General features: G+C 50.3%; 1 protein-coding gene across 1 annotated transcript in view; it reads left to right on the forward strand.

The window, feature by feature from the left end:
* The window catches only part of CLPB (ClpB family mitochondrial disaggregase), a 147,308-nt gene that overhangs the window by 121,416 nt on the left and 6,681 nt on the right, over positions 1-19,211 (forward strand). Inside the window, exons 8-11 of the mRNA XM_037068592.1 lie at positions 8,763-8,840; positions 10,010-10,065; positions 15,984-16,028; positions 16,387-16,548. Coding sequence (XP_036924487.1) covers positions 8,763-8,840; positions 10,010-10,065; positions 15,984-16,028; positions 16,387-16,548 — 341 coding nt within the window. The remainder of the gene's footprint in view (positions 1-8,762; positions 8,841-10,009; positions 10,066-15,983; positions 16,029-16,386; positions 16,549-19,211) is intronic.

The raw sequence follows: 19,211 nt of genomic DNA on the forward strand, positions 1-19,211 counted from the left end.
AACCTCCGTCTTGTCTCTGTCAGTCCCCCTCACATGCAGCTTACCTCTCCTCTCCAAATGTTTGGTTGCACCACAGGCAGTTCAGCGACCACCAAGGATAACACCAGGTTCTGCTCATGGATGAAGGAGGCAGCAGGCTGAAATTGCGGTGCCCCTCTGGGATATTCTGGGGTGGCATTTTCAGCCCTAGGAAACCAATTAGAGGAGTAATTGGAAAATAAAGTTGATTGTCCCTGTGATACACAGAGCCCAGCCTGATCTTCATCATCCTCACACACACCAGCGGGACTCGTGTGACAGCTGTGAGCCCCTCATCAAGGGCTTGACCCCATCAACAGATAAAAGTAGCCCAATGACCAGAGCTGTCCCACCAGCAAGAGGTCAGCCAGCTGCCTCCTAGCACACACCGGAGCCAGGGAAAGGTTTTGTTGATGTATAAGGCCCGACTGCTCGGGCCCAAACCGACAAACCACACCAGGCTGCCCTTTCAGGTCTAGATATAGACATCCACCCTCAGCCACCCGTTGGAGGTGGAAACCTCCCACTTACTTGCCAGCGTTGTGTGTAAAGTGGAGGGAGGGGAGACCCTGAGAGCTCTCGGGTTAGAGGGAGAAGGAGTAGCCTGTGGGAGAGATAGATTACCTGGGCAGAGACCTAAGAAAGCATATCCTGCTAGAATCTCCTGTCCATTTGGGCCAGAACTGCCTCTGCCATCACAGTGTTTTCCCTCTGCTTCTTACACCCTCCTTTCCAAGCAGGCTGCCTGCTCTCTGACCTCCTGCTTCTCACCAGCTTCTCAAGCCTGTAGGATACGTAGCTCCCAGAAGTAGGAGTTAGAGGAGTGGGGGACGCTGAGATGGAAAGAATTTGACCAGCCTGGGCTTAAATAGCAGGTCAGGGACTTACCAGCTGTGCCATTCAGGCTGTTCACTTAGCTTCTCTGAGCATCAGGGTCCAACCCTGTGTACTGGGGAGCCAGATCCAGACTGCCTGACTGCAGAGCACGTGCTCTTCCCAGTGTGTGCCAGTCAGCCCTGAATAAAACCTAGTCTCTGTCCTTAAGATGTTTACCGTCTAGGGTTGGCCACTGTGCTCTTTCGGTCAGACCCACAGCTGTTTCCTTCAAGCCAGGACCTATCCTCAGTCCTAGCCCTAGGCTGGCCTCTCTCCCTAGTCCTACAGTTCTCCGCTGCCCCACCCATCCGTATCCCCTTGTTGTGGACCCAAGCAGGAGTAGATGATTCACCTCCCCATCTCTGAAGGGCTGTCAGAATGCCTACCCTGAGTGCTTCTGTCCAAAGCTCCAATCTGTCACCCAGACTGTGACTTGGGTCAGGGTGGCTCTACTCCTTGTCCTGTGGTGTGTAGGTTGACCCTGCTGTGGCTCCAGTGACCCCAGAAGAGACGGAGGCTATTGGAGCCTGGGCCATATGTGGGGTTGGTAAGTTAGCACCTCCATTTGCAAGGCAGTACCTATGTGCCCACCTGCTAGAAGCCCCACGGCTAGGCATCACACTGATAATGGTCAGATAATATTCAGCCGCCCATCCAGGTGAAGCCTGAGACACTCTCTGGGTCAGCGGCCTCCCTGGGTTCCCTAGACTAGTGTCAGATGTGTGCTAGGAACTGGTTGGGTGGCCCTTGCCACCCCAGGGGTGCCATGATGATGGGCAGCCAGAGAAGTGCCGCAGAATGAATTGATTTGATAAATGGCCATTTATTACCCTCTCAAATTGGCTGAAACCAATTTCGGTCACATCAAACCCTGGTAAGTGCTGGGATATTGATTGGTGCAAAGTAATACAGTGAATTTATCAGTTTGATCCCCAGCTGCAGGGCTTCTAGCAAGCCTGGTGCGCAGTTACCACCTTACAAATGGAGGAGATAACGCACCAACCCCTCACCCTGGGCCCCTATGTCCTCTCTGGTCTTCTAGGGTCACTGGAGCCAAAGCAGGACCAACCTACATACCATAAGGCAGAGCCTTAGCGTTGAAAGCAAGGCTTTCCTTCCAGAATCCAGAGCTGTTCTTGGTCATGGGGTGAAGGTGGATGCCTATCCCATGGGGCAGACCCCCTGGGAGTTCAGAGCTTCTGTTTCCCACCATCCTCCTCAGAAAGGCAACCAGCTGTCTATCCAACACTTTCCCACTAGACTCCGCCCCCATCTCCAACCCGTCCATCTCCTGTGTTCCTGTCTCTGTGAAAGTACCACCGTTCCTGGACTCTTAAACAGAAACTTGGATTTTTTTTGTCCCCTCCCTCCCCCCTCATCCCTTAAAGCCCGTTAAGTATCCATTTCTATCCTTCTACCTCTTAAATGTGTCTCAAACCTGGCCTCTCTCTGATCTTAATACCACTGCTCCACCTCGGGCCCTTTGAAGCACACAGTCTCTACCTCGCTGGTCTCTCTACCTCCTTTCCTTCCCGTATGATCACTTCTCCCAGCCGGAGCGTGCATTGTAAAAACCCGCCTGTTTAAAATCCTTGAGTAGCTGTTGCTGCCGTAGCCCGTTAGACAAGGCCCAGCCCAACCGTGCCCACCAGAGGTGCCACCAGCCACGCCGGCTGCTTCTGCTTCCCTGCACGTGCTGTGTTGGTCTCCTGCCTGCATTTGTTGATGTTGCCCTCTGTGTGGAATTCCGTCTCTTCTGGCCCGTTCCCCACCCCAGCCCTGCCTGTCTCCCACACTCTGGCTGGCTTTTACTTAGCCTTACTCAGACCAGGAACAGTAATAGCCTGTGGACTTCTGAAGGCAGAGACTGTGACTGAAATGTTTCTGTTTTCCTGATTCCTGGCACAGCACTCTGCTCAAAGTAGATGCTTAGTGCAGTTTGTTGAATTAATTAGATATGGTCCCTTGTCTATCTCTGTGATGTGCTCTGGGAAAAGAGAAGCTGAAAGCCTGCTGTCTAGTAGTCCACAAACATACTGGGAATGTGACTGTAGCAAAAATAGTTCATTATAACACCCATACTACTTGACCTTGGATGTACAGGATAGTCCCCAGACTTGGTCTGAGCAGCCTCCTCAGGGCAGGTCAGTTAAACACCTGGAAACTTCCCTGTGGCTCCCTCTGACTGGGGGCTTGTCCCTAACACCTGTTGCACCTGATCCCAGTTGACTTTGAAGCCCTTGAACTTCCTCAGGGAAGCTCTGCCACCTTGACCACTCTCCCTTGCTGCGGTTGGGCCTGAACTTAGACCCTCAGCATCAACCATGTGGCACACGGTGGGCACACATTTCTACCTCATGCTTCATCTCCCTCTTTGACTAATCTGAAACTCTGATCTTCCCAGGCCCTGTATCTTCCTGCACCCTCCCTTGGAGTCCTGTTTCCCAGTCATTTCTGAGTGGTGGAGTGGCAGTGATTAATTTAGAAAGGTGCTTATAGTCCCACGTGCACACCTCGCCACTTCAGACGTCTCTCCTGCGCCCCTGCTGTTCTCCTTATCCGGATGGCCCCACCCTCCCACTGGCCTGCTGAGACACTCGAGACCGAGAGCTTCCTGTGGACACCGTTTGTCTCTGCACTTACCACAGGGCATGAATTTGTATGTCTCTCTCCCTCCAAAGGTCAGCAGCTACCTCTCATTCAGCTGTTTCCCCAGGATTGGGCACACAGGTGTGTAAAACATTGTTGAACTCCAGTGAAGGAAGTCTTAGTCCATTTGATACTCTGCTTCTCCTCAACATAGATTCTCATCTCAGCCACTTTCTGGAAGAGTCACTCTTCCCTCTGGCAGCACCTACCCGCAGTGTGCGCACACATGAGCACACACGCAGTTGGTGGGCTCAGCAAAAGCTGTCCTTTGCATTTTTAATACATTGACTCCAGTACATAGCAACAGTCTGCCTTCAGAAGGATAAGTCCTTAAAGACTGACTGTTCTCTCACCGTCCTCCACTCTCGAGGCTCCCATGTCCACTCAGTCAGCAGGGACTTCAGGGGCACATACTGCGCTCCTGGAACCCACAAGCTGTAGACAGGAAATTGCTAATGGACATTCAGGTGACTCAACCAGGAAAGTCCCCTGAAGAACTGGCTCCCCTAGGAGATACCACAAGCACAGAACACCAAGTCAGGTTAAAAAAACGTCCCACACTAGATCACTAGAACATGTCAGGAAGGAAGAGTCAGACTGCCCCAGAACCTTGAGCTGACGGACGCAAAGGCTGGAATGGCAGGAGGAAGCAGCTCTGTCCCCTCCTTTTGGTTTCGCGCACGCTGGGCCTTCCCCTCTGGAAGACAGTCCAGCTCTCTCCCCCTCGTTATTCAGGCACAAGCATCAGTCAGGCACCAATGGCTCTTCGCACGTTTGTCCCAGTGCTCCGTCCCATTTGCAGCCCCTGGTTTTCATGGCCACGTTCATCGAAAAGATACCTTCTTTTAGGGTTTTCTTGTAGGTGCCCCAGCACCCAGCACAGAGCTTATTTGCTGAACAAATAGATACACTTCCTGGAGAAGGGTTAAGAAGAGAAGAGAAACCTTTTCACCCAAGGGCAGTTGTAACCATTGGGAGCCATAAAAAGACTCTTAGGTTCAGGCCTTACTTTTCTCTATAAAATGGGAGTTAAGTATGTTCTTTCCCTCTCATGATTCCAGAAAGACTGAAAAATAATTCATTTAGTCAGCGAGCATTATACCAGTTAGGCTATTCCCAGAGGCCCCTCTGAAAATAGAACTCCTGGCACCTGCCCCACAGGACGCACAGTGAGACTGGAGCACACCCTCCCCTGGACACAAAGGGCCAGGAGGATGAACCCCTCCTTCTGCCCCTCTGTGAGCCTCATTCTCCTTGTCTGTGAAATGGAGGTGATACCTACCTCTCAGGATTAATTAAGGAGGACAGAGACATCTGTAAAGTACCAGAGCTGGTGGCTATATCCACTGCTGCTGCTCTGACTACCATTATTTTTACTCTTATTATTATTTCACTTCCTGCAACTTACAGAATGCTTTCGTGAACATTAACTCATTTAATCTCGTGTGGGGCTGACTCAGCATGTATTGTATTACCACTTTCTAGGTGAAGAAACCGAGGCTCTAAAGGAATAAAAGTCAATCAGTTAGTGAGTGGCAGGGTCAAGGTTCCAAACTAGACCCTGTAACTCCTGCCCTCTCCACCCTGCCACCCCACAGATGAATACAGACCAGAGCAAATAGGCCCTGGGAGTAATGGGTCAGGCATGGGATGGTGGGTTCATTAAACAGGGTTTTCTCGGGTCCTGACCAGTGTGTCTCGGTTGGTTGAGTATTGTTCCACAAAGCGAAAGGTCCCCAGCTCAATTCCCAGTCAGGGCATATGCCTGAGTTGCTGGCCTGGACCCCAGTTAGGGAGCGTGTTTCTCTCACACACCAATGTTTTTCTCCCTCTCTTTCTTCCCTCCTTTCCCCTCTCTCTAAATACAAATGAAAATCTTTTTAAAAAATAGTTATGGTAGGCAAGTGTTGGGGTAGTCCATTAGTGATAGACATGGCCAGGTGCTTTGGTAAGGGGAGGACCCAGCAAGGAGGCACTGGCCTGGCCCCTCATGTGGAGAGACAGCCAAGCCTTCTTGGAGCTTACAGGGATGAGACCAACCAATACAGGAGACACTGGCATCATCTCGAGCCCAAGAGCACAGTTCAGGGAACAGGGGCTCCTGAGACCCTGTGTTGAACGGTTGCTTCAGCCAGACAGCTTTCAAGGTGAGGCAAGGGTATGAGAAGGGGCTGGGACAGGCAGACGCCTTTCCCTCAACTCCTCGAAAGCCAGCCATAGCTGCGGGATAAAGCCCAGGGTCTTTATTTCTTTACCTGTGTAACCTTGAGCAGGTTATCTAACTTGTTTGTACACACTGCCTCACCTATAGGGCAGGAATCAGTTTCCCTGCTCTGCCTGCCTTGTAGGTTCCTAAGGAGGTGCGAATGAAGTTCTGTCTACAGACGTTCTTTAGAGGTCGTGAAGTGTTAGCAGAGTAAGATGCTGCCTTTGCTGGTTCACAGCGAGAGCACCAGTACCTGTGGTCACGGCCCATGTGGGCCTATTTAGGTCTCTGTCTGTCCAAGACCCTGCCCCGGCCTGACAGGACCCTCCAGGTCCCCAGCCTTGGTCCTCAGCCACCCTGCCAACCGCACCCCCTGGCGCCCACCTTCCCCAGTCCTTCCTAGCTGCTTCCATTTTTCATTCTGTCGGGCACCATCTGCTTGGCCGTTTTTCTCTTCAGATATTATTAGAAATATCCAGAGTTGTAATTGTTTAATGGTTGGCATTTCGCCTGTTTCACAGGGGGGCCGAGATCAAACCCACCCCAGACTCATGCCCTGGGTCTGGCAGAATTGACCAGGGACAGCTGTGCAGTGGAGTCTGCCTGGCATTATAAAGAGCTTTCTCCCAGGTGCATTATTAGAAAATAAGGAGAAAAAGATGGCCCCGGGCATAATCCAATTCTACCTTCTCCATGGTGTGTTTGAACTGCATCACCCAGCAGTGTGCAGCTCTCAGAGGGCTGGGTAGCTTCCCTTGTAAGAGAAGTCCAGATCAGCACCTCAGGTACTTGACACCTGGGGAGCCCTGTCCCCCACCCCGTACTCAGGCCCCTTATCTGAATGATACCTGAGCGGTTCTCCCTTTCCAGATGCCGCATAAAGCCTGAGCCCAGTTTATGCTTCTTTCAACATAGATTCTCAATTCAGCCAACTTCTGGAAGAATTTGACTTCTGGATGATCCCTCTCACCACGGCCCATCAGACATCCATACATTGTGTTTGCAAAAGTCTGCCAGGGGTGTCAAACTCGTGTTCACCGGGGCCACATCAGCCTCACAGTTGCCCTCAAAGGGCTGAATGTAATTTTAGGACTGTATAAATGTAACTACTCCCTAACTAGGGGCAAGGAGCTCTACATACGACCCCTCCTGGGATTTCAGGGAGCGTCTCCCAGGCAGGCAGAGTGGCTAGTCTGATGTCCGTGAGGTTGCACAGTTTCCATCTGTTTCTGCTGAGGCCAGAGCTAGAAAGTACTTAAATTAGCAGCATCAGAGATTAAGATGAGAAAGATCACAGCATGGACCTAAACTCCTAGAATTAGAGAGCTTTGTAATCTGATCCCACCCACCACTGCTCGTGGTCATTCCTGTCCTTCCAAATCTGTCCTCGGGCCACCTTTGCCTCTCCAGATGCCACCCAGACTCCATGATGCATCAGTCCTGTTTCCTCCAACAAAGCGTTCCTTGGCTTCTGTAGCTTCTTCTTTTTTAAAAAAGAAAAAAAATATTTATTTAATTTGTATTTTATTACTGATTTTTAAAAGATAAAAAAACATCAATTTGTTGTTTCACTTATTCGTGCATTCATGGGTTGATTCTTGTGTGTGCTTTGAACAGGGATCAAACCCACAACCCTGGCACATTGGGACAACGCTCCAACCAACTGAGCTACCCAGCCACCCAACCACATGGATCATATCACACAGCATAGTATTTAGGAACTTTACACTTCAAGACTGCAGACACATCCCTAAGACCATCAACTCTTTCTCAGTTGACTTGCTTCCCAGGTCTTGTCCTCTGACGTATATCCCTTTACTAATCTTTCCCTGGTAAGATGCTAACCAGATCATACATGCTGTTTCATCTGCAAACTAACCTTGACATTGTACAGCACTCTGTCCCCCGCCCGCTTCTGTAACCATTAACACGACCCAAAGCAATACTCACTTTTTTAAGCAGCCGTATGTGACACAAAAGACCAGTTTGGAGAGAGAAGCAATTCTACTGTCTCTACCAGTCAGCCAGTCATCTAGCTTTGTGACTTAGACAAGTCTCTTTATCTCTTGCCTCAGTTTCCTGTTCAGAATAATGAAGCCAAGAATTTCTTCTTGGAGTGTTTGTGTAGGTCTTGAGTAATAAAATGTTGGTGATTTTTCCAGCTGTGCCCAGTAGATAGCATGCAGTAAATGGTTCATTTTCTGATGGTTCTGCCTCATTCTGTCTCCTGCTTTTATACTTGAGTGATGCTTCTGAGACTGATTCTCCCATTGTGTACTTGGGCATGTAATTTCCTTACATTTGTGCACAGCCCTTGATTATATACCTCCTCCTGAAGAGGAGAGGTCAGCTCTCATTCCAGCAGAGCTGTGCCCCTAGGGGACTCGGTACAGATCTATCCCACCCCCCCACACACCCAGAAGCCATGGTAAATGGAGGTGCTAACCAAATGGCCCACTCTTCCATGCCCTGAGCTCCACGCTACCTTTGACTGGCTTCTGGAAAGGATGTTTGACTCTATTTCCAGACCAGACCTTGGTTTCCCCAAATAGGAAGAGGCTAGAGCTCACACTCCATATCCCCAGGGACCTACTGGGCCTCTGCCTCTCCCATTGGCATAGGAGACAGGCCGAGTCCCCAACCGGTGGCAAGTAGATGGGTAACCAGCTGAGAGTTAAAGTTCCTCTCCAATTCTCCTTCACCAACCCCCCACCGCCTTCACCTCCATTCACCATCCACCCGCCTTTCAGTTTCCCTGGCAACGCTGAGTGCTCATCCTGGAAAACTTTATCCGAAATCTGCTCTGGGCAGCTTTCCAAATCCATGCTAACCTGATTAGGTATCTCTAGGGGCCTTGCCAGCTAATCAGATTAGGCAGCACTAATGGTAGTGAGGACTTTGAGTGGGCGCAGAGCAGTAAAACATATTGTATACTTAGTGATAATTATCCTGCCTTTTGTGTCATTGATTTATCTGCCTCCCTCCCCATCCCTGTCTTGTGTGTTGGCTGTAGCAATCCGGAGGAAAGAGAATGGCTGGTATGATGAAGAACACCCTCTGGTCTTCCTCTTCTTAGGATCATCTGGAATAGGTAAGGGGAGCGGATCAGTCAGTGGGGAAGAAGAGCTGGGGCGTTCCAGCTGCTGTGGGCCGTGGTCAGGCTCCCCACCTCCAGTCAACTCCAGCTCCTAGTACAGCGGCCTCCAAATTATGGAGCAGCAAAAGGATCATCTGTCACATTATGAATAGCTGGAAGGATGCCCCTCCCTCTGGAAGCTGGGGTGCAGGGCCTAATTCACCTGGAGGATAAGCCTTCGGGGCCTAGTAGCCTTGCTCCAGCCACTCTGCATGCTCCGAGGCTGCCCTTTGCATACAATTAAATCAGTTCCACTGCCCTGCACAGCAGCCTTACTCAGTACAACCTGAGACATAACCTGCTAGGAAGCCAAAGAAAGTCCCTGATGGCAAATCAGTGGGTGCGTAGCAAGACTAGTTACAGTCAAACGGGCTGGGTATCTTTCTAGCCAGTTGGACTGAGACACTCTCAACCACTCAAGCTCCCTCAGTTCCACCACCTCCTGCCATTGTCTGGATGGGGAGTTTCCTGCGTTCTGTTACCTCCTCTTCCCCCTTCAGCACTTTTATGGGTCTAGCTCTCCCTCGGGTATAGGATCCAAAAAAGTTACCACCACCTCGCCATGATACTGTAGAACTTGACTTCCTGTACTAGATAGTGACTTCCAAAGGCTTCATACCAGTGACCACTTTGGGCTTCAGAGCCACCACTTTGGTTTTGGCATTCCCTCTTTAAACTAGAAAAAAAGTCCGTGAAGCCTAGAAGAGGTACCCTCTCTACCTGTAATTGGTCTGTGGCTCCAGGCCTGGCTGGATGGCAAGATCACAGGTATCTAGGGGCACGTGGCATGGTGAGCCACGGGGTCAGGGTGCTGCTAGAGAGGCAGGGTTTGTACTGAGCTTCAGAGGACATGTCGGCTCTAGATGTTGAGCCAACCTCGCACTCTCAGGATGCTGCTATAGAGAAAAGCCTCAATCCCCGTCCACAAAATAATCTAGATACAATTCAAACTGGTCCCCTTAATTCCCTTAGTGAGTTTGGGAGAGTCACTGACCCTGTCCAAGACTCAGCATTTTCTGTCCATAAAACTTTATTTTCACTGTCCATGCATTTCTAATATTCTTTCATTCCAGGAGGTAGTTACCTGCTCCTAACCCAATTCCTCTCCCTTTTTTTCTTACTAGGCAAAACAGAGCTGGCGAAGCAGACAGCCAAATACATGCACAAAGATGCCAAAAAGGTAAGGGCTGGGACCTTGGGCCTGACCTTCAGGCCACTGAGACCTTGACACTCCTGCTAGCCTGAAAAACCCCAGGTTCCTGAATCTGGCAATAGCCAGTCAAAGAAATAGGCCCGGGCCCATGAAGCAGGCCTCACCTCTGGCCTCACCTCGGCCACCAGTTACTCCAGGAATTTGGGCAAGTTTTCCAAGTTTTGTGTACCTCAGTTTCTTCATCATTGAAATAGGAAAACTACACCTTTCTTGCCCTGACTCTTGGGACACTTGGGAGAACCCAGTAAGATTCATTCATACGATATTTTCAGGCATCTACTCTGTGCCTGGTATTATACTAATTCCTAAAAATATATTTTTAATATGTATATTTTATATATATATAAGCAACACTATATATATAGTGTTTATTCAGACATTCTCCCTGCCCTGAGGAACTCAGTCTGGGGGAGGGCACGGCTTTAGAAATGTGCCATTTCTGTGCATCAAGGCCCTGCCAGGGGGGTCCTGGAGCCTGTAGGAGAAAACAGGCGGGAATAAGAGGACGTCTTACTGCTTCTTTCCATCCCACATAAGCTTTAAAACAGATGTCTCCTGTCTAAGCTGTGGGGTGGTCACAGCCCCCTTTTCCCCAGACGCGGAGCCCTGTACTCTCCATAGGAGAGGACTGCCCCCGTCTCTTACTTGTTCAAACCCTGGTTTTCCAAGGCTTGCTCAGTTTGACTTCCTAGGCTGGCAGGCAGTGCTTTCATGCAGAGAGAAATGTCAGAGAAAACAATCCTTGGAGACTGCAGAAACATTTTATCGAAGGCCCCACTCTTCTTCCTACCAGCTTCCTCACTGTGGAGGCTGAGGTCCCCCTGCTCCCACCACCAGAGGTTGCCTGCGACCCCAGGTGCCCTTGCCTCATTTCTGTGGAAAGCCTCCCCATCTGAGGTGACAAGAATTGTGCAGGCCTCACCAGCCAAACTATCCCAGCAGCAGACCCCTGAGCACCTCCATGTGCTACCCCATGTCCACCTTCCCGAGGGGCTGGTAGCCACAGAAACAAGGCAGCTCCGGGGGTGGCCTCCTGAGCTGCAGCCATAGCCTCCTCTGCTTAATAAGTAGCCGAAGCCTTCTAAGCCTCCCAGGCTCTACCAGTAGCTGTGCTTTACCTCAGCCAAACCCGGAGCGGACCCACTTGACAGGCAGGCAGGCAAGAAGCAGCACACGACATGCTAATGTGCCCCAACTGAAACAGTATTTTTAAGACTATTCATCAGGTTGACAGCGATTGAAACAATTAGCACTCTGGAAAGGGCCATAAACTGACAAGACTATCAGGGAAGATGCAGTTACGGGCAGGAGCCACCTGATTAGGGATGAAGAATTCTGGGTGTTTTAATTTTAATACTGTCAGGAAGGTTAATATTTAATTACAAATTATAATCTCCTTATCCGAGCTCTCCTAATGTGTCTTCATACAACTCGTACACAGTGGAAGCAGGAGGAAAGTGTCTGCTGACTTGCTGGTGTGGGAAGGAGAGGGGCTTGTGAGAAGACCGGCGGTGTGAGCCGCCTTTCGGCCGGAGCTCCAGTCCTGTTGGAGGCACGCTCACACCGGCGCAGGGTGTGTGCTGATGGCATCTTCCACCATCTGGCCCACCAGCGGAAGGAGGCAACGCCGCTCGGGGGCAGTGGGCTAGGCGGTCCGGGTTCTGAAGCCAGTCATCCCTTGACACAGATTCCAACCTTGCCTTCACTGGCCCTCCGCAGGTTCCTTACCCTCCTCCATTTCAGCTTCCTCGTCTCAGAGCGAGGCTGTCCATTGCCACCCTTGTGGTGGTTATGAGCGTCAGATGAGCTCAGGCTCTAGCACACAGTGAGCGCCTGTCCCCTGTCTCATGTGGATTCATCCGTCACCTCTTACTTTCCACAGCAGTACCCCATCGACTGTCCTATTTCATCTTTGAGGAAAGTAGCATAGATGCTAAATTAGATCTACTTTTCAGCTGAGAAAACGGACCTACAGCATTAAGGGGTCTGTCCAAGGTCAGTTAAAGGAAAAAGTAAAATTAGAATCTAGTCTCTCAACTCTTCTCTCAAATGTTACTGTTCTCAGATACAGTAGACTAGATTGTAAACTTGTCAGTTTGTCCCCCATCACACGGGGAGATGAGAGGCATGAGAAGCTCTATATAACCATAGATGTGTTTCGCTTTTAAGTAGTAGATAGTGACTACAGAACTCCTGGTTACTGAATCTGTTTCAGCGTAGACAGCTGCTGGCCATGTAACAGGCATGTTTGAGGCCTTCCAAATGCATGAGTCCTGTACTGTAGGCCGTCTAACCAGAGTGCCTGACACCACCAGGGCCCAAGGGTGCTGTGTGAGGAGTGTCATCTACAGGACACAATGTTGAAGTGGCCCGTGTTCTGAAAGGAACACCAGCTTGGGAGTCGGTGACTTGAATTTGAGTCTGGCTCTCTGATCTTTAGTTGCCTCATTAGTAAAGAGTCGGCAGCTCCTCCAGACCCGGCTGCTTCACAAGGCGTTGTTTGCGTGTTTCTATCATTTCTCTATCAGGTCTATGAGCTTACTTTTTCTCTGGTTAACCCTTATATTCCTCCCAAATAGAGCAACTTTATTAATGCCTATTATTAGAGTTCATAATCCTTGAGAAAGAACCTTAATGCTATTCTGCATCTCATGCTGAAATAGGGTGGTGGAACCGTAAAGGCTTGGGTTACATGGCAGTACGACCGAGGGGTCGGAGCAAGGATCCCCACTCTGCACCACCCCGTGGGGTTGGCTGGGATCTCTCTGTTTACATCAGTTTTCTCTTCTGGGAACTCCTTTGTAGGTGACTGTCTCCTTATCTCTTGCTACTTCTAGGATTCTCTCTTTCATTTTAATCTTGGCTAATGTAATTATGATGTGTCTTGGTGTGTTCCTTCTTGGGTCCAACTTCTTTGGGACTCTCTGAGCTTCACAGACTTCCTGGAAGTCTATTTCCTTTGCCAGATTGGAGAAGTTCTCCTTTATTATTTGTTCAAATAAGTTTTCAGTGTCTTAGTCTTCCTCTTCTCCTTCTGACACCCCTGTAATTCGGATTTTGGAACAAACAGATGTCCTGGAGGTTTCTAAGCCGCTCCTCAGTTTTTTTCGAATTCTTGTTTCTTCATTCTTTTCTGTTTGGTCATTTTTTTCTTCCTTCTGGTCCACTCACTTGATTTGAGTCCCAGTTTTTTTTTCGTCACTATTGGTTTCCTGTGCATTTCCCTTCATTTCACTTAGTTTAGCCTTCATTTGTTCCTCTAATTTGTGACCAAAATCAACCAGTTCTGTGAGCATCCTGATCACCAGTGTTTTGAACTGTACATCTGATAGGTTGGCTATCTCTTTGTTGCTTAAAAGTATTGGCTCTGGGGCTTTGATTTGTTCTTCTGATTGAGCCATTTTTGGTCAGGTTGCACCTGTTTCGTATGAGGGGCGGAGCCTTGGGGGTTCACCAAGGCGGGGCAACCCAGTGGCTGGGTTGTGACTCTGTATATGGGGGTGGGGTCTGAGAGGGAACAATGGCACTTGTTCTGCTCTCTCTCGGATTTCAGTCTCTTCTGCCGATTCCCACAAGCCAGCACCTTTTCAGTTGGTGCTTTTAGGCTTTATTTTTCATTGCTGGGGTCCTAGGTTGCGCGGTCTGTCTTGCTGCCCTTTGTCGCCTACACGAATGTATGAGTGTGATCACCGTCAGCCCCGTGCCTCCTGCACGCCCCGGGCTGGCAGCCACTGCCTTTTCCTGCCACGATCCCTCCGCCACCTGCCAAACTCCACCCCTCTTACTGGTCTGGTTAAATGGTTGTCAGACTTCCATACAGTTCAGTTTTCTGTCTGTTTTGGTTGTGTTTTTGTTTCTAAATCTTTGTTGTCCTTAATTTCGGTTGTGTGAGGAGGCCCAGTGTTTCCACCTATGCCTCCATCTTGGCCAAAAGTAAAACACCATTCTTGGTACCTTGTAAGCAGTCAGCACCTATTGGAAATTACTGTCATTATCATCGCCTCACCTCTTGATAACCCTAAGCTAAGGTCGTATGAAACAGGAAAATCATTCCAGTCAAGAAAATCAAACCCTGAGAGGTGTTTAAATTTACTTAACAATTTAGCAAAGCAGTGAGAGCAAGAACCCAGATCCCTTGACATAAGCAAGCCCTCGTCTGTACTGCCCACCTGGGCACAACACTCAGAGCCCTTCAGAGGCAGACTGCCAAGAGCTCAGCTGATTGATAGAGCAGCAGATAGGAGGCAGTAGAGTAAATGGCTCAGAGCATAAACTTGGAGCCAGAGGGTCAAGCTTGAGTGACCTTGGGCAAGTTACTTTAATCTGTGACTCAGTGCTCTCATCTGTAAGGTAGGAATGATATCAGTGCTTACCTCATAGACTTGTACATGTTCTGAGCCCTTTGTAACTTGCTTAGACATTGCCAGGCACATAGTAAGCAGCAAGTGACTGTCAGCTCTTATAAGATACCCACATCATGCCTTCCAGCCCACTGCTCCCTCTGGGCAGCACTCCCAGCTCCCCCGTGTCCATCCTCCCAACCTTCTGAAGCCTGTGTTTCTCTTGGCTAAGCTGCCAGGGTTCCTCTGAAAATGCTTACCGGCTAATGCTATGTGTGCTCAGATAGCAGGGCTCTCCCCCACGTGACCTTTGTAATTTTCCCAAGCCCTTTCCCACCTCATGGTTAGGTCCTCTCCTCAGGTCCCTGGTGAGAGTAGGAAGGGAAATAAGGGCCTGTGTTACACAGGAAAAACTACAGCTCAAAAAGGGGGAGCAGCATTCCCAAGGCCACACAGATGGTGACAGAACCGAGACTAGAAGCCTAGGCCCCTGTCTGCCAGCCTGGGATCTGCCACTCCGTACTTCGGGTGCAGAGTGACAGAACAGAGAAAAAGACTAGAAGCACATCACTGAGTGAATTTCAGACCAGAGGCTGAGCTAGACTAGGCCTCCGTTTCAGATATCCCTCCCTCTCAGGGTCTTGGCACCACGTTAACCCCAGCTCCACCGAGACACACAGTCAGTGTGTGTGCTCTCTGGGAAGCGTGTGCCAGGGGGAGAGCAGCCTGGGGAGGGTGCGGGGATCCCTGACCTGGATGGAGGAACAGGGCGCCTGTGAGTGTCCTAAAGTCTTTACAGAAAGAAGCGTGTCCTTTGCCTGTGTTGACTCACAAATGCCACAGTACCCAGTGTTCTCTCTAGCTAGAGCTGATCATGGTCAGGCCTCACCCCAGGGGACCATTTCCTTGGAAATCACTCCTTGGCCCAGCAGTGGTGAGAAAGGCTCAAGCCACGTTATGGGTGACTTCTAGGTGAAATAAAAAGGTTTAGCTGTTTAAAAGAAAAGTAAACCAAAAGGGGCCTGTGCCCACACAAACTTGCAAAGGTGGGGGCACCGTGGAGCTGTCTGGGTATTTGTTGCTTCCCCCACATCATCACAATCCACGCTGGCTGTGACTTGTCCAGGTCTGCTTGCCCCACTCGGTGGGTGCCCCTCTAGGACAGAGACCAAGTCTGGTTCACTGGCGTGGTCCAAGGGCCAAGTACACACAGGATGCCCTCAGGAAATGTGGAATGGGTGGGAGGATGTGCGTTTAGGCGGATGATGTGGTAGTCAGACCGAGAGAAGCCTGCCTGAGAAAAGAGACATTCTGGGCCAGATTTAGAAGGGTGGATACCTAACTTAGGTTCATTAAGGTAGGGAATGGAGTCAGACAATGAGTGAACAGAAAAGGAGGCAAGGAGCCAGAAAGGGTGTGTCATAAGAATGGGGGAGAAGATGTTGAGTCGGTGTGGTCCGAAAGCTCAGCGGGTATCTGAGATGCTGTCCTCCTTAACCCTCCCTCTGCCTTCCCGCCGATGGGTCTCCTGCTCTCTCCACACAGGGCTTCATCAGGCTGGACATGTCTGAGTTCCAGGAGCGGCATGAGGTGAGTGAACGTCCTCGGGGAAGCCTGGTTTGGAGGGCCTGTCAACATGACTACCTGGGCGTTTTGGTGGGGCCTGACATAATTCCAGCAGCCTTGGGATTTGGCCTTCCGGGGGCATGTGTATGCAGCAGGGTCACTGACCTGTGTGCATAGGAGTTGCTCTGAAGAATAAATATAGAAAAGATCTATCTGTTGTCCCATCGTGACCGGGTTCCTGCCACTCCAGGAGATAGTCAATACTCCTTGTCGAAACAGGCAGTTTTAACAGTGTGTATAAAGCCATCTTCCCGTGCGTGCCCCACATGGGAAGCTAAAAGCATGGGAAGGCCATTATAACATGTCTCCGTCTTTCTCCCAGGTGGCCAAGTTTATTGGGTCCCCACCAGGCTACGTTGGCCACGAGGAGGGTGGTCAGCTGACCAAGAAGCTGAAACAGTGTCCCAATGCCGTCGTGCTCTTTGACGAGGTGGACAAGGCCCATCCAGATGTGCTTACCATCATGCTGCAGCTGTTTGATGAGGTGAGAGTCAGTGTGGGCCGGAGCGGAGGCCTGGACGCCTAGAGGTGTGGAGGTCTGTGAACAGGGGAACCAAGGACCCAGAGGCCTATCAGATCATTTCTCGACTTGCTACTCCCTCATGCGTGCATTCGGACACTTAGCAGATGTGGTTCCACACCTCTCTGGACCAGGACCCAGGCTGGGCACTAGGGGAAGACCAGCACTGCCCAAGCTACCTTCCAGAGAGACAGAGTAGGGCACGGGTGCCAGGAGAGAGAGGCCTGAACCTGTTGTTCTAGTTCTGCTTCATCTTTAGGAATCAGGGACCTCATGTGGCAAACAAGAAGGCTGGATCCAAGATAAGCTGCAAGAACCTTCCTGGCTCATGGAGCTCTTCTGGGGAGCTCCCAACTCATCACAAATGAGACAGCCTGCCTCCCCCCACCCCGCCCCACATACACACACACTGGTGAAGTAAGTTCTAAATGAGGAAGAGGACCCCTTTTATTCAGTGCATTCTGTGTACTAGGCTGTTCTGAAGACTTTATAGACGCTATCACTAAGCGTTACAATATCCGGACAACGAGAAATGATCTCATTTTTTACAGATGAAGGAATCAGAGTTCAGAGGTTATAAATGATTTGTCCAAGGCCATAGAGCTACTGTATGGAGCGGCCAGGATCGGGCTGCAAATACATCTCACCCCAGAGCCCCAGTTCTCCCCTTTGTGTGATCGTGGAGGGGTTGACACCACCCTTCCCAGTCTCCTCTCCCGTGCAGGTGCTGTATTAGCCAGCACGTTGTCAGGGAGAGTCTGGCCCACCTTTTCCACTTAGCCCTGCCAACTCTTGGGAAGCAGGAATGAGTTTCGGTTTGCATGTCACAGGTGCACTAGGCGAGGTACATGAAGAAACTCCCCCTGGACCAAATAGCAGACGAGGTACCTACCAAGAAGACCCGCATTCATATGTCCCCATGGTTTCCTACCACCTTCCCCACCTGGCCCAGGATTCTTGCCCCTGCCCAAGTTTTGTTGCTGTCCTCCTAGCCCCTCAGCTACTCCCTGTCCCCAGACACTCTGTGGTGGGATGAAGACCAGTCCCTCAGATGTCGCCTATTTAGTTACACCTGTTCTCTGAGACCCCCTGCTCCGTTCCGGGCTCTTGCTGGGACTCAGATGTTCAGCTGTGCACCAGACCCAAACCTGCCTGCCCTTCAGGGGCTCCCTGCCAAATGACAGGTGGAAGGGAGATATGATAACAGTTGACAAGTTTGTGCTTTATGTGCCAGGCACTGTTATGAAAATGTACACGTATCAATTCCTTTAGTCCTCCCAACAACCCTAGGAAGATAGTTATATTACTGTTTCCTTATAACAAACGGGGAAACTCAAATAAAGCACGATAAGTACTTCACCTTTGGTCACACAGCTGGAAAGAGGGAATCCGGGTTTGAACCCATGCAGCCCAGTTCCAGAGCCTACCACTTAAATAATAAATAATAACATGCAGCCAGGGCCCGAAGACAGACTGCAGGGAAGCATTCACTTTTAGGGAGAGTCTAGCAGCCTGTTCTGCCTCCGACTTCCCTGGAGAGGTACCCCTGATGGCCTCCTTGGCCCAGAAGGACGGAAAGCAGCTGCTGACTACAAGACAGTTGGCCCCACGTGGAAGCCCTATCCTCCCCTCCCCCACTGTTGTCACTTCACAACTGCCTTTTGGTGGTTGACAGTAACTTCCTTCTGCAGGCCCCACAGGCCTACTGCCATTTCTGATGTCTGTGCCCTTGGTTTCATTGACTAAGGCTGCCATCCAAGCTTACTTAGCCCGATTTATGCATATGTCCCCTTGAGGAGAGGGACCTCATCCTTTTGCAACCATTGCCAGAGCCCACAACATCAGGGGATATGCTCTGTTGTCCAACATAATTCAGCGGTAATTCAGCAAACCTAAGGGTGAGTAAGTGTGTGCCAGATGAACAGGGTGGAGAAGGGACAGCAGTAGACACTGAGTGTGCAAAAGCACGGGGCGCATGAGGCGGCACTGCTCACCTGCAGAGGACAGTGAGAACAGAATGGGAGGGTGAGGTGGGTAAGATAGACTGGGGCCAGTTAAAATACCAGGCAAAGGAGCATAGATTTATTTGGTGGATCATAGGGAACCTTTAAATACTTTAAGCAAGAGAGAAACATGATCAGGTTTACACTTTATATAAAGTTCTTTTCTGCAGCTATGAGAGGATGGAAGGAAGAAGGGGCCATCGAGGAGACTATTGAGTTCAGCCTGGAGATGGAAGGCCTGTCTAAAGCAGGGCAATGGAATGGGGAGAATTACCAGGAAGTTAACTGTGCAGGGCTCAGTGATTGGATGGGAAGAGAGTAGGAGGGGCCAGGGATGACGAGGGGCAGGATCTCTGGCCTGGGTGACTAGACTGCTGCTGCACCATCAGTGAGGCAGGGAATGCAGGAGGATGAGCAGCAAATTGATGACGAAGGTGAGGAGCTGACGCTCAGAATTGTTGAAGAGTAATGCCTGAGGGACAGCCAGGTGGAGATGTCCGAGCGGTCATCTGGATCGCATCTGAGAAGTCTGGATCATAGGAGAGGTATGGACTGGAATGCTGCAGCACCGAGAGGGTCATAGAAGCCATGGGAGGGGTGGGATTTCAACCAGGGAGAGTATAC

The sequence above is a fragment of the Sturnira hondurensis genome, unplaced genomic scaffold (genome assembly GCF_014824575.4).
Source record: "Sturnira hondurensis isolate 20B ecotype Veracruz unplaced genomic scaffold, ASM1482457v3 Scaffold0017746, whole genome shotgun sequence".
Lineage (NCBI taxonomy): Eukaryota > Metazoa > Chordata > Mammalia > Chiroptera > Phyllostomidae > Sturnira > Sturnira hondurensis.